The sequence below is a fragment of the Teleopsis dalmanni genome, chromosome 2, assembly GCF_002237135.1.
Source record: "Teleopsis dalmanni isolate 2A chromosome 2, ASM223713v2, whole genome shotgun sequence".
NCBI classification, from domain to species: Eukaryota; Metazoa; Arthropoda; class Insecta; order Diptera; family Diopsidae; genus Teleopsis; species Teleopsis dalmanni.
Genome location: NC_051847.1, coordinates 79728688 through 79742285, shown reverse-complemented (window position 1 = coordinate 79742285; position 13598 = coordinate 79728688). Strand labels below are relative to the sequence as shown.

At 28.3% G+C, this 13598-nt stretch overlaps 2 protein-coding genes across 3 annotated transcripts; one reads left to right on the top strand and one right to left on the bottom strand.

Moving 5' to 3' along the window:
- Positions 1-687: 687 nt before the first annotated feature.
- On the top strand, positions 688-8877 carry LOC119679193 (probable lysine-specific demethylase 4A). 2 transcript variants are annotated; one of them, XM_038091403.1, is made up of 4 exons: positions 688-1011; positions 3760-4618; positions 4674-4815; positions 8645-8877. In XM_038091403.1, the coding sequence occupies exons 1-4, from the start codon at positions 777-779 to the stop codon at positions 8738-8740; spliced, it is 1332 nt and encodes a 443-aa protein (XP_037947331.1). In that variant the 5' UTR covers positions 688-776; the 3' UTR covers positions 8741-8877. The 2 variants fall into 2 exon arrangements, with proteins under 2 accessions (XP_037947331.1, XP_037947330.1); XM_038091402.1 differs by lacking the exon at positions 8645-8877 and having other exon boundaries at positions 4674-5157.
- On the bottom strand, positions 1239-2307 carry LOC119679194 (ribosome biogenesis protein NSA2 homolog). Its single transcript, XM_038091404.1, has 2 exons — positions 2164-2307; positions 1239-2102 (listed from the first exon to the last, which is right to left on the bottom strand). Exon 2 carries the CDS (start codon positions 2076-2078, stop codon positions 1299-1301), a length of 780 nt encoding a protein of 259 aa, XP_037947332.1. The 5' UTR covers positions 2079-2102; positions 2164-2307; the 3' UTR covers positions 1239-1298.
- Positions 8878-13598: the final 4721 nt, after the last annotated feature.

Sequence of the window (13598 nt, the reverse complement as noted above, 5' to 3'; positions counted from 1 at the left end):
ATCCAATTATTACACTTTCTGATTTTTAAGGAATTTTAAGGAAAGGAGTATAGTTTTTTAAGTACAGTTAACAATTATTATAGGATAATATAACAATATTATTATGAGTTTTTTCTTGCTGGTTATTTTTCGTGGCAAATTGAAAGTGAGCATATTTACATTTCCTTTTAAATTTAGGCACAACCATAAAGTACCAAAAAGGACTAAAAATACGAAATTGGCAATACTGATGTGACAGTCTACATAACATGCTTTTACGGCATAGCCCGAAAGAGCCAATTTTGTCGTGCCCGAGACGCTCTACATACTATGGCCTTAACTTGCATTTTCGTCATTAGTATTTTAATTATTCCCCATTCCCCAGTGCATACAAAAAAAAAATGCATGCAAAATATTGATATGAAAAAATATTAAAATATCGGTTCTGTTCCGAACCGAAAAAACCTATATTATTGCCGGAGCGAAGACCGGAACCGAACCGATATATATTTTTTTTCTAGAACCGGATCGAAAACCGAAACGGAATAAATTACGGTTCGAAGCCCTAATAAAATGAATTGATTAAAAGAAAAACCATTTAAAATTTAATTTTAGTGAATGTTTACTTGTATTTGTTTCGTTTGGTTTTGCCATAAAATTGTTTTTCATGTGTCAACGCCACCCTGCGTTTTGACATTTGACGAGAAAAACAGTTTGTTTTAGCGCTGCCGTTTAGTAAAAAGTATTTAGTTTCTATATAAATGTTTTGCAATATTTAAAGTGAATGCAAGGACGAAATGGAGGACATATTTGAGAATTCGAAAAGTAATCCGAGAATTATGACTTTCTATCCTACTTATGAGCAGTTCAAAAACTTTTCAAAATTCATCACTTACATAGAATCTAAGGGGGCTCATTTGGCAGGACTCGCCAAAGTTGTGCCTCCTCGCGAATGGGTACCACGTAAATCTGGTTACGACATTGATCATATTAATATGTTAATACCAAATCCGATACTGCAATTAGTTTCAGGTAACTTTAAAGATATTTTATAATTTATAATAAACGGGCTAATTGATCGATCAGTAGTTAAATACTATTAAAAAAAAATTTTTTTTAAACCAGTCGAGGCTTACAGAAGGTTTATGAAGAAACCTCGCAGTTAGTAGAGAGTAAAAGAGCTCAAGTGCACTGACTCAACTAGCCTCAAAATAATTAAAAATATTTGATGATTAAAACAATTAATTATTAAAATGAATTTTATTTATAAATTCTGAGTTAAATAAACACAAAAAAAGTCTTAGTCTATCCCATATGATTTACACAAGTAAAATTGCATTAATAACACCGTCGTTCTCCGGATTATTTGTTACTTGCGCATACTTGCCCCAAACAACCTTGCCAGTCTGTGTAACTAAACCAAGTTCAGAAATGTTAACTTCTATGACGGTACCTTTTGTTATTACGCCTAACGATGTGAACATTGGCGAACTAGGATTCTTCTTTACTCCAATAATGGGCAAGTAAAAAGTTGCTTTTAGTTCTGGATGTGTAACATGTGCCTTTTTCATGCGTAACGCCATGGGACGTATGAAGCGTTCAAATTTCGGTGGTTTACGTGTGAAATTATCTCCAACAAACGTCACCTTTGTAACCATACGTTTCCAAGCTTTACGTTTTGTTTTACCAGTTTTCAATACTTTGAAAACTTCTGCGTCGGATTGTGCACGCACTTTTGGGATTGGCACGTCCCATTTACCAGCTTTCTCTTTACGCTTCTGTTTAATCATATTTGATAGTACTTTAGCGCTAGACTGAGCACCTCGGTCCAACAAATAATGTGGTATAGCTCCATCTTCCACTTGTTGCTCCTGCTTCTTGACTTTCTTCTCTTCGTGCGCTTGGATTTTCTTTTTCATTTGTATTTTCTCATTCCGGCGCTCCTTATTGAAAAGTTTAGCCTTAATACCACGTAATTTGCGCGCTTTGCGTGCTCTTTCCTTTGGTAAACGCGCTTCCTTCTTACGTTTGCGTTCCTCATAATCAAGACGGCGACCGTAGAGTTTACGGTGCCTTTCCATATATTCATTTTGCGGCATTGTGGTTGTGTTATATTAAGATCACTGAAAAATATATTTTTATTTAAATTATAAAAGAATTAACTTAATATTTTTATTTACTAACAAATTTCACAACGCAATACAATCCCACACGTGAAGAAAAGGTTTTGTTTCAGCTATTTTGACGTTAAATACCTTGTAGAAAATTTATGAACTGCCGCAGTCAATAATAATGTGTACAACTCAAATTTTATGTTGCCTTGTTTTTCTGAATATTAATTGTTATAATATTTAAAGACCATATGTTGACTTATAATAGTTTTATTAAATTTAATAAATTTTTATAAACGTTTTCTTGTCAATATATGCCATTAAATTTTAATAACATTAAATTTAAACGCAGATGGTACCATTAACTATTAGGTACAAAATGTGTTTTTACTTTGTGCAGTAGTGTTGCCAACATATGAAAATAAAATTTATAATTTAACATTATGAAATATATACTGTATTTAATTTGCATTTAGTTCATCAAATATTTTACGTAAAAAAAACAATAATGTTAAGATAAGGTATCTTACATTCCTTTTTATATAATAAATTATATAATGTATACATATCTCTTTAAACATCGAATATATTTTAAGTGCAAAATTGTAATATATGGCATTTTTAATAGAGCAAACGAAAGTAGAGATTTACATGACGTTTATACCTCAAATGACTGATTTGGGTTAAAAATCAGAAATGAAAAGTAAATGGCTTCCGTTTTTGATATATTTACAAAAAAAAAAGGTAAACAAATATTTATTGGTTGTATTTCGTTGAAAACGATGGACCTCTTTTTGAAACTTCTACTTTTCAGAAAGTACTTAATCGTAGCTAAAAATAAATTTTATATATTTGAAGGTACATTTTACCTTCGTCGAAAAAGGTAAAATTTTGGCACAGGACTAAAATTAAGTCAACAGGCACGATGACAAATCAGCTGTTTGAAATGAGAACAAATAAATAACAATTAAAGTAAACTCTTTCAAATAACTGATTTGATATGAATCATTTACGACCAATGTAAATGCTGTATTATTATAGATTTACTGCATTATTGCTATTGATTACCAATTCTAAGTAATTTACATGTCCTTTTCTTGGTGATTTGAAAAGGAAAATTTTTATGGCCAAAAAATATATTTGTTTAAAAATCTTGTCTTGAATTTAAATGAAAATAATAATTAATAATAAGTTTAAGATTAATAAATAATCTGGTAAAAATAGAAATCTTTTTAAAATGTTTTTATTATTATTATTGTATATAACTGACACAATGTTACACGTGTGGGAAACAGTAAATACAGCCTGTTAAAATATGTATTATAGATACAAACTTATGGATCGAGAGTAAATCTAGAGTTTATATTTACCAATGAATAGCGCGTTAGGCTCCTATAATATTCGTTTTTTATAATGTTTAATATTTTTTGAAATATGTTAGATTTTGTATTAAATTGATAACAAATGTAAAATACTTGATTAATTAATTAAAATACTCATTTGAAGTGAATTTAAAAAGACGAAAAACATATGTGATTATTGTAATGTACAAGAATTAAAAATACGATGTATTTACAAAAATACAGTAACATAAATCAAATTTGCATTTTATTTGTGTTTTTAATGTATTAATAATTGTATGTATAATAATTTATTTTTATTGAAATAGGTAAACAAGGACAGTATCAAGTCATAAATATGCAAAAGCGATCGATGACCCTAAAGGACTTTAAAGCAGAAGCAGAATCACAGAAATACAGAACACCGGTTCATTTTGATCATGACGAATTAGAGCGTAAATATTGGAAAAACATAGCTTATGTTTCTCCACTCTATGCCGCTGATGTGAAGGGGTCATTAAGTGATAGCGATCTTGACGTATGGAATATTAGCCGTTTAGGAACAATATTAGATTTTGTCAATACCGATTATGGTATCGAAATCGAAGGTGTTAATACGGCTTATTTATATTTTGGTATGTGGAAGAGCTCTTTTGCTTGGCATACTGAAGATATGGATTTATATTCAATAAATTATTTACATTTTGGTGAACCAAAAACATGGTATGCCATTCCACCGGCATATGGTAAACGTTTTGAAAAAGTAGCCGCTCAAATGTTTAAAGAGCATTACGATGATTGTAATGCACATTTACGTCATAAGATGACAATGATTAGTCCAAAAGTTTTGTCTCATTACAATATACCAGTCAACAAAATTACACAAATGGCAGGAGAAATAATGATTACGTTCCCATTTGGATATCATGCGGGTTTCAATCATGGTTACAATGGTGCAGAGTCCACTAATTTCGCTTCGCCGCGCTGGATTGAATATGGTAAACGTGCAAGAATTTGCCATTGTAATCGAGATACTGTCAAAATTTCAATGGAGACTTTTGTTAGACGTTTTCAAGCAGAACGATACGAAAACTGGTTAAACGGTGTTGATTATGGTTACCATCCTGAAGATCCCGGCAATATATGTCGAGCCCCACCACCAACACTAAATGTTTATGAATATAAAAGGTATATTAAATAAATTTCATAAAAAGTAAATTATTATTTTTATATTCCATCGTAGTTCCGAATCTTCAGGTGATTATAAGCAAAGCAGAAAAAGAAAGGCTTTCCAAAAAGTTAATCTGCAAAATAACACAAATGTCAGTCTTGCTGAATTTTCAAAGGAAGCAATTGTACGCGTACGAAAACTGTCATATAACCCGGTAAATACAGTAGATTATAATGCAATTTTTAATGATCAAATTGAAAGGTTATGGAACCAGTTGCCTAGTGAAACTGTTGGTAGAAATTTATTAACAAATGGCATTATTAAAAACACAAATCGTATGCGTTTTCATACAAAAACTATTATATTGAGCGATGATGAGTGAAATCCCAAAATTTCATTTAACATTGTATCTCCCGTTAAAAAGGGACTATGTAGTGTTTAGCACAGAATAGTTTTGCTTTTGTTTTAAAATTTATTACAAATAATTACAGGCTATTTAGCCTAAGTAAACTTCTTTCGCTATACCAAAGATCTCTGTTTTAAACGTATATTTATGACCACGAACAAATTTGTTTAAGTAAATAAAAATGTTTATATCAATTAAAGCATAAGAATACATTTACATATAAAAATTAAAAAACAATACAATTTTTAAATAATAAAAAAAAATATTTATTAAGCTTAACTCACATCAAATCTAATTATAAGAAAATTATAATTATCTAAATTATACTCTTTCCTAAGAAAGCATTTCGATATTACGATAAGTAGTGTTTCTCTGGAATTTCTTATTAAAGTTCATAAACTTAATGAATTTGCTAAAGATAAATATTTAAATTAAATAATTATGAAATAATAATTTTATATTACGATATATTGTAATAACCAAAGAAATAAAAAATAAGTTTCGAAGTTTATATTTTTTGTTGTGTTATGAATTTTTGTTTATTAAAATTTGTTTTACGGTTCATTTTTAGACTATAAGCAGAAAAGTATTAAACAAACATTTGTGTATAGCCTTATATAAATAAGTTACATTTTACAACTATAGTAACAAATTATTTTTCAAATCTATTATTTATAGCTTATTTTTTTCCATTCTTTCATATAGCAAAACACAAATATTTAAGAATATTTTACTATTTTTTCAAGCCGACTTACTGCCTTTACAAATCCTTATACTTCAACAATGGACCCCTGAATTCTTCTTTTATGAACTTTTGTTTTGTTAAACCTTCAAAGGGGTATCCATTCACGAGTCTGATTTTTACATTTTTTATTTGCTATTATAGAGACAGTTCTAATAGCATATTAAGATATCATTGCCACCTAATAATAGTTTGATATTTGTGTAATAGTTTGTCCTCAGAAACCTACCAAACTATTATTATTAAAATATAATCCCTAGATTTACAATTTGGCATTGGAGAGATAATTACTAAGTTGTATATGCAACTGTTAGATTCTATTAAGCAGCAATGACATAAATATTAGTAATGAACTCGTTAAGTTCTATTAAATAAAAAAAGTAATAACTACCACAGAAATTAGAACTTTTCAGTTTACTTACTTATCAATGATATCTGTAATGATATAAAAGCATAGATTATTGCTTTTGATAAATCCTAGAATACAGTTTGGTTCTTTAGTCAATGACAAGACAAAAGATTTCTAGTTCTTTACAATATTTGAGACATTTATATATTATTAAAAAATATTTGATCCTTTAAATTTTTTGAGAATACATATCGGTGTCTTTAATGTCATTATATTATTTCTTATTTTTAATCTTTTAGTATGGCAATATACTTCTTAATTATACTTAATTTATCATTATAATTATAATGAATATTATATATAATTATAGTTATTTTTCTTTCAAACTGTTATTTAATCTACATTTCAGTAAGTAACTTAAGTGTTGTTTTCATCTCCTAACTCCAATTAATATCTTATTTAACTATCATCTATTAGTTTCTACCATCTATATTATAACAAGATTATAAAGTCGATTGATTATCATTTTAAAAGTTTTTAAACCATTATAACTGTTATAGTCAGTTTTTTTTTATTTTATTATAATCATCATCATTAATAAGTGTTACAGTTCTGGATCATCTTTAACCCTGGGAACTATATTTTTCTATCTGTTTACGCACTGCGCTCTATGCTTAATCTTATGACAACTTTTTTTTTTAAATCAGTGATGACGCGATCAATACACTGCATTATTACAAGACTTTTTCTTGTATTTACCTCATTATGATCCGAAATAACCTGTAAAGTATGATTCGGCTGTAATAAGTAATAAGTTATTGTCATGTTAATAGAAGTTTCCATCATTATCTTTAATTACTATCAAATATTTTTCGTAAGATTTTTGTTTCATAAAGTATAAGGCATTGTTTATCTACATTTGTTAGTGTTCATTCCTTTGCTTTTCCAATATGTTCTAATGTGTGTAATAGAGTTACCGATAGTGTTTCGCTCATTTCGCCTCATTATTATGTTACAATCTATTTGAGCCCTTTACCTTCACTGAATACTTTTATTTGGCTAGCTGCCCTTCACTTCTAAACTTTGTTCTTTAAGAACACTTTTTTTAAAATTAATTTTTATATTTTATATATGTGAATTATAAGGACGTCCACCTAATACAACATCAACGATAGTGAGAACAGATTCGACAAATAAATATGTTTTAAAACTTATTGATACTTTGATTATTCTAAATTATCTTCAATGTATGTATCATATACATTCTGTTGAGTTGAGTCTGTTCCCCATACCGGAGCTACTTCTTATTAATGACAGTTAGTCAATTTTTCAAAATAGAATCATCTGCCATTTTTAAGGCTGTTGAAAAGGGGATTACAAATACATGCTTGTATTATTTCTTCATTCTTTTATTTAAACGTATACTTCATTAATACCATTCATAGCCATGAAAAGTTCAAACAAGTTTTCAACATGTGTTCAATTCATCTAGTGTGGCCGCAAGAAAACATTAATTCAGCAAGTTTAATTCTTAAAAAGCAATCAAGTGTATTGTTAGCGAATACTTTTATTGTTTTATACTTTTATGATACAATAATATTATATATTATTATTATAATTATATATAAAATAAATATTATTGAAGAAAAACTCAATTTCAAATTTGAAAGATACGTCGATATTCTGTATATTCTGTATTGCAATAACCTGTCTTCTTCTGCTGTCCTTATAAAAATTAAAACCTCAATGAGCGAACCGCTTCGAATGTCGGCAGTACAGCTTCTGGAACGTAGTTTTTACCTCATTTCATAATTCGTTACTAACCACAGACTTTCAAAACTTTTTGTACTGCTATTATACAAGTCGCAGTAATTATAATATTTAGTAACTTAAATATTTTTATATATATATAATTTTAATAGATTTAAGTAAATTTAATAAATTGCATGTATATTTTTTATTAGGTACATTATTTACATTATTATTTAAATTATTATTTTAGGTACATTATTTTTAAATTGTTGTTTTTTGTTTTGAAATAAATTTAAATTTGATGTGGGTTAAAATATAATATCAATATATATTTAATACTCTTAACAAATGCATTGCTACCGAAATTATAAAATTAAAATGCATAATAACTTTATTTTCTATGTAAAAGACTTAAAAAGTTTTGATTAATATATGAGCAGTTCACTGAACAAATCGACTAATTTAATTAAGTAAAACGAAAAGAAATGCGATGAAATAATGTGTTTGCCTTCTATCGATTAAAATTATAAATCTTTATTCGATTTAAATGCTTTGATTCTTAATTTTAAGATAAATTAGAAAAGTGGAGTTAGTCGGTTTGCGCACTGAACGGTTCATATATTGATCAATAATTTCAAGAGATAAAATCGAAGGCACTCCTCATCGCTATTTTTTTCAAAGTAGAAAAAGTTAAAAAAGTCCATAATACCATACCTTCTTCTTATCTTTATTTAAATAAAAAAATAAAATCAAAATATACCAATTTACTTGATAGATATATCTATATTTTGCAGGGGCGTTCAAGAAAGGAACAAGTAAAGAACTTGAGTGTAAAAGTCAAAAGATTAACTGATCAAGAAATTAATTCTTATATACACAAATTGTTATAGTAAGACTTTTTTATTATTTAAAATTGTCTTTTACTTAAATCAATAATTGCGAAAATCTTTTGGCAAATGACTGATAAAAACTGTATTATAAAACTGTATGGACAGCTTAAGAAACTAATCAATTACATTATAAGATTATAATTAAAATGAAATATTTGTTGAAAATATCTATAAGTCATTCTATATCTATAAATCATTAATTTAATTCTTATCATATTAATGCAATCCATTGTATATAATATGAAAATTTATCGCATATTTTATGTATGGTAAAAACTAGTACAGAAATTATGTTTATAATTAAAACAAAAATAATATTAATAAGTAAAATTTTACTACTGTTAATTAATACCCATCTCTATGTGTAAGAATATATTCTACAAATACCAGATATTAAGTTATGTTAAACGATTCGTGGTTGTTATTTAATTTAATTTAAAAAACAGTTCAAAATGTATTGTATATGTCATTCTGTGAAAAAAAAAATATTTATATTTATAATATATTTATATAATTAATTTCATTTTATTCATATAAATACTTGATGATAAATTATGTCCATCAAAGTTTCTACTTAATGTATACATTTCTAAATAAATTAAATAATAGTCCCAACAATATGTGTTATACCTTATATTCTTAAAATATTATGTTCACATATCGATATAATTTCTAACTTAATAGTACTTTAAGAATATTAAGATTTGCAAAAATGAAACTTAATAATTAGTCCTTTCATAGTTAAAATTTTTGAAGTAATAGAATTTTTAGTTTCCATGACAAATCGCAAAAATAACCACCAAATGAATTACGAAGTTATTTTTGTATAAATTTTCAAATCATTCTGAATTGTCTTCTATAAACCATCTTAATTTTAATGAATATACATCCAGCTCAAAAAGTACCCGGATTTTGTAAATAAAACACACAAATTTAAATTTTATTCCAAATTTATTTTCTCTCCTTCAAAATATGCTCTTTCTGAAGCGATACACATATCGTTAAGCCAACGCTTAACCCAATCTTCCACACACTTTTCGTAGGCCCTTGAAGGTATGCCTTTTAGTTCCTTCAGCGAATTCTCTTTTACCGATTCAATCGTCTCAAAACGCTTACCACGAAGGGGCAATTTGAGTTTCGGGAACAGGAAAAAGTCGCACGGATCCAGATCTAGCGAGCGATGACAGTGCTGCCGTGTTTGATCAAAAAAATCGCGTACAACAAGAATTTAAGGCACTTGAGGTAGTCTCACATTAACAGCTGCTGTAAACAAACTAATTGACAGATGGCGCTTAAATTTGTATCATATGTCCAGAAAGGGTGTACCAACATAAGATTTTGAAAAAGGTCTATTACTTAAGGAGTAGTTAACAAACAACAAAATCCGGATACTTTTTGAGCATAAGGTAGTCATACATTCTTCAGTAAACTATTCTTAACCATATTATATATAAGAATAATATAAGAATAAGTTAAGAATAGTTTTGAACTTTAACAATTAGAAATAAATAGATTTAATTAATTCAATTATTCTACAACTGGCTTATAACTTCGTTCTAATATAACACAGTAAGTGAATTTGTTAATGAACTTTTACATCAAATTAACAAAACTCTAAAGAGTGAAAATACAAGTCAAGTACGGCTTTGGGTCAGTTGGCTAATGAACACTGACTGTGAGCTTCAAATTTGGCAGAGTACGAGTTCAACCCTTAGTACTTGCAGTCCTTAGTATTTAGTATTAGTCGTTAGTACTTAAATTAATATAAAAAGATATTGTAGTTCATTACTTTTCGAAACCTCTCTACCATATTATATTATATAATATATTATATTTTATAACCTTATATTATATATAATAACTATATGATATAATTATATGATTAAAGTAATCATTATTATTATTATTAGAAGTAATGTATTATACTGTTGAAGAAACCTAATCGGTTCTAAAAAACCGGAACCATACAAACGTACAGAACGCGATGTGGCTCTTTAAAAATAATCACAACGCGAAACTGGTGTTATGTCACGAATCTTGTTATTGCATTTGTGGAAACTTCCTGGACGCTTTATGGTAATTGAGAAATGTCACAGCATATTTTTGATAGTATCGAATGTAATAATAAAGCATTTAACATATTGTTATCATAGTTACCTCAAGGAAAAGATTTATATTAATAGAATAGTGCCATTTATGAATTTATGAATGAAGCATGTACTACGTAATGTTACAATAAATAAATAAATTGAAATAAATACACATTAAATATGAAAATAATTAATTTATTGAATTCTACTAGGTTCAAAGTATGTCTTTAACACCACACTATTTTTGTAAGATCTTAATATAAATTTTTTAATATCAGAGAAAGACTAATTATCGTCTAAATTCTGCGTCCCTTATGGTTACATTAGATACTACACGCAATGCGTTGGGACCTTTCTCAATTAACACAGAGCGTTCTGCTGTTTTTTTTTTCTCAGTGAGCTTTTTCGTTTTTTGAGTCTGAACATTTATATTGTAAAGTAATAATTATCAGTATTAGAGGGGACAATAAATAATTATAGATATTATACTTACTTACTTACTTATGTGGCCATAACAACCCGTTACCGAGTTTCGGCCTGACGCAGCATGTCTCCTCAGGCGCCTCTGCTGCGTGCGCGCCTTCTCCAGTCTCGTATATCAAGTCCAGTTAGTGCTCCCTCAACTTGATCATTCCACCGGAGACACGGTCTACCTCTACGTCTTCTTCCGCCAACTACTGCTTCAAACACCTTTTTCGCCGGAGCGTCTTCATCCATTCTCACGACATGACCAAGCCAGCGAAGCCGCTGGATGTTGATGCGCTGAATTACGTCAATGTCGTGATAAAGCTCGTACAGCTCGTGGTTCATTCTAATGCGGTAGTCGTCGCCAACTCGTAGAGGACCAAAGATCTTACGAATAACTTTTCTCTCGAACACTCCCAGTGCTGCTTCATCATTCTGTGATAACGTCCATGCTTCTGCGCCATACAGAAGCACAGGGCGGATGAGCGACCTATAGAGCATAAGTTTAGTTTGTCGAGAGAGAGCTCTACATCCCAATTGCCTACTGAGCCCATAGTAGCACCTATTAGCAATGATGATTCTTCGTCTGATCTCCAGACTGACATCATTTGTATTCGTTCATCATTTGTATTATAGATATTATATTATAAAATAATAATTATAAGAAGAGACAATAATAGAGCGCAAAGTAAACCGATTACCAATTTAAATAATTTTATATGGTAAAATATATCATATATAAATACATATTATATATCAATATATTTTAATTACATATATTATAAATTAATATCATATATAAATATTGTAAGATAAGGTAATATTTATTATTATCTAAAGAGACAATGAAACATTCCCACCTGAAAGATCTATTGTGTTATCTCCGAAGTAAATATAGCACGGACACAGTTATTGATAAACTTTACAATAGCCATATGGACATATATTATTGTTACTAGACTACTCAAATGTTTAGTAAAGCTGGAGTTTTAAAACTAACTTCTTGATACATTTTTAAGCTTAAAAAAAAAATTTGAACTCTAAAAAGAAGTCCAGAACCGATCAACCAAACATATACAATGCGTGCTGTAGAAAATCCTGTTTTTTTATTCACTTATCTTCATAAAGTTTTGTGAAAGATAGAATTATCCCAGGCTGCTGTTTTTAAATTCTAGAGATGTCCCCTTAGTTCGGCTTGTAGAAAAGGATGTTTGAAAGTTGAAGGAAAGTATTCCTCATTATTACAGACATGTTGATAGCAGAAGTACTTTTATGGTAATTCTTGAACATATTTGCTTAAACTAAAATATGAACCAACCATTTAGATAAATAAGTCAATTAAGAAAAGCATTTTCAATGTCAAAAATGAGTCATATTCATACGTAAACGTTCTATAAATTTCAGATATGACAATTTTTCATCTGAAGATGTTTGGTTCGAATATAGAAAATAATTAGGTGTCTGATAGCATAGAGAAAGTGTGTGGTACTAAAAGAGAGGGCTGATGCAAGTAGTGGTATATCTATATACAAGAGATTTAAATTGTGATGTTTAAATTTAAGGATATTGGTGATTTTTTTTGCAAACTTAAAAATACAAAATATTGACTGGTTAAAATTTGCGGTCAGTGTTCAGAATGTTTGATTTTACGTATAGAAAGCATGGAGAAAGTGTGTAGTACTAAGAAAGAATGGGTGTGAAAGAGTAAAACTGGTGCGATCTGTACACCGCAGATGGACCGTTAAAACAATGCCGTTTAAACTGGATATCGAAAAAAGTATATAACTTATAATCATACATTTTAAGTTAATAAGTATAGAAAAAAGTATAATTAATAGAAAATGTTTTGTATAAATTAATCAAATAAAATAAATGAAATTTTAAATTGTGAAAATAATCATCTTCTAAGTTATCTAACATACCTTAATAACTAAAATTTTTAAATTCTCATACATTTCATTCTAAATAATTTATTTTAAATTAATTAATTAATAATTTTATTAAATTGATTTATACCATGTTTCCACTATCTTATTTAGACAGTTTTACTCATAAAGTTTGCTAATGAGGATAATTTACAATACAGAGCTTTTATCCAAATGAACTTATTATAAATAACTGATTCAAAGCAAATAATTTCAATAGCAACCATTAAAAATAAATTTTAATAAGAACAATTACTAAAATTTTAAATATTTGTTATATATTTTATATGAAAAATATAAATAAACGAGCTATTTCACATGCATAAATTAGCTTATGTCAATGGAAACGACTAAATCTGAATTTTATAAACATAAGTA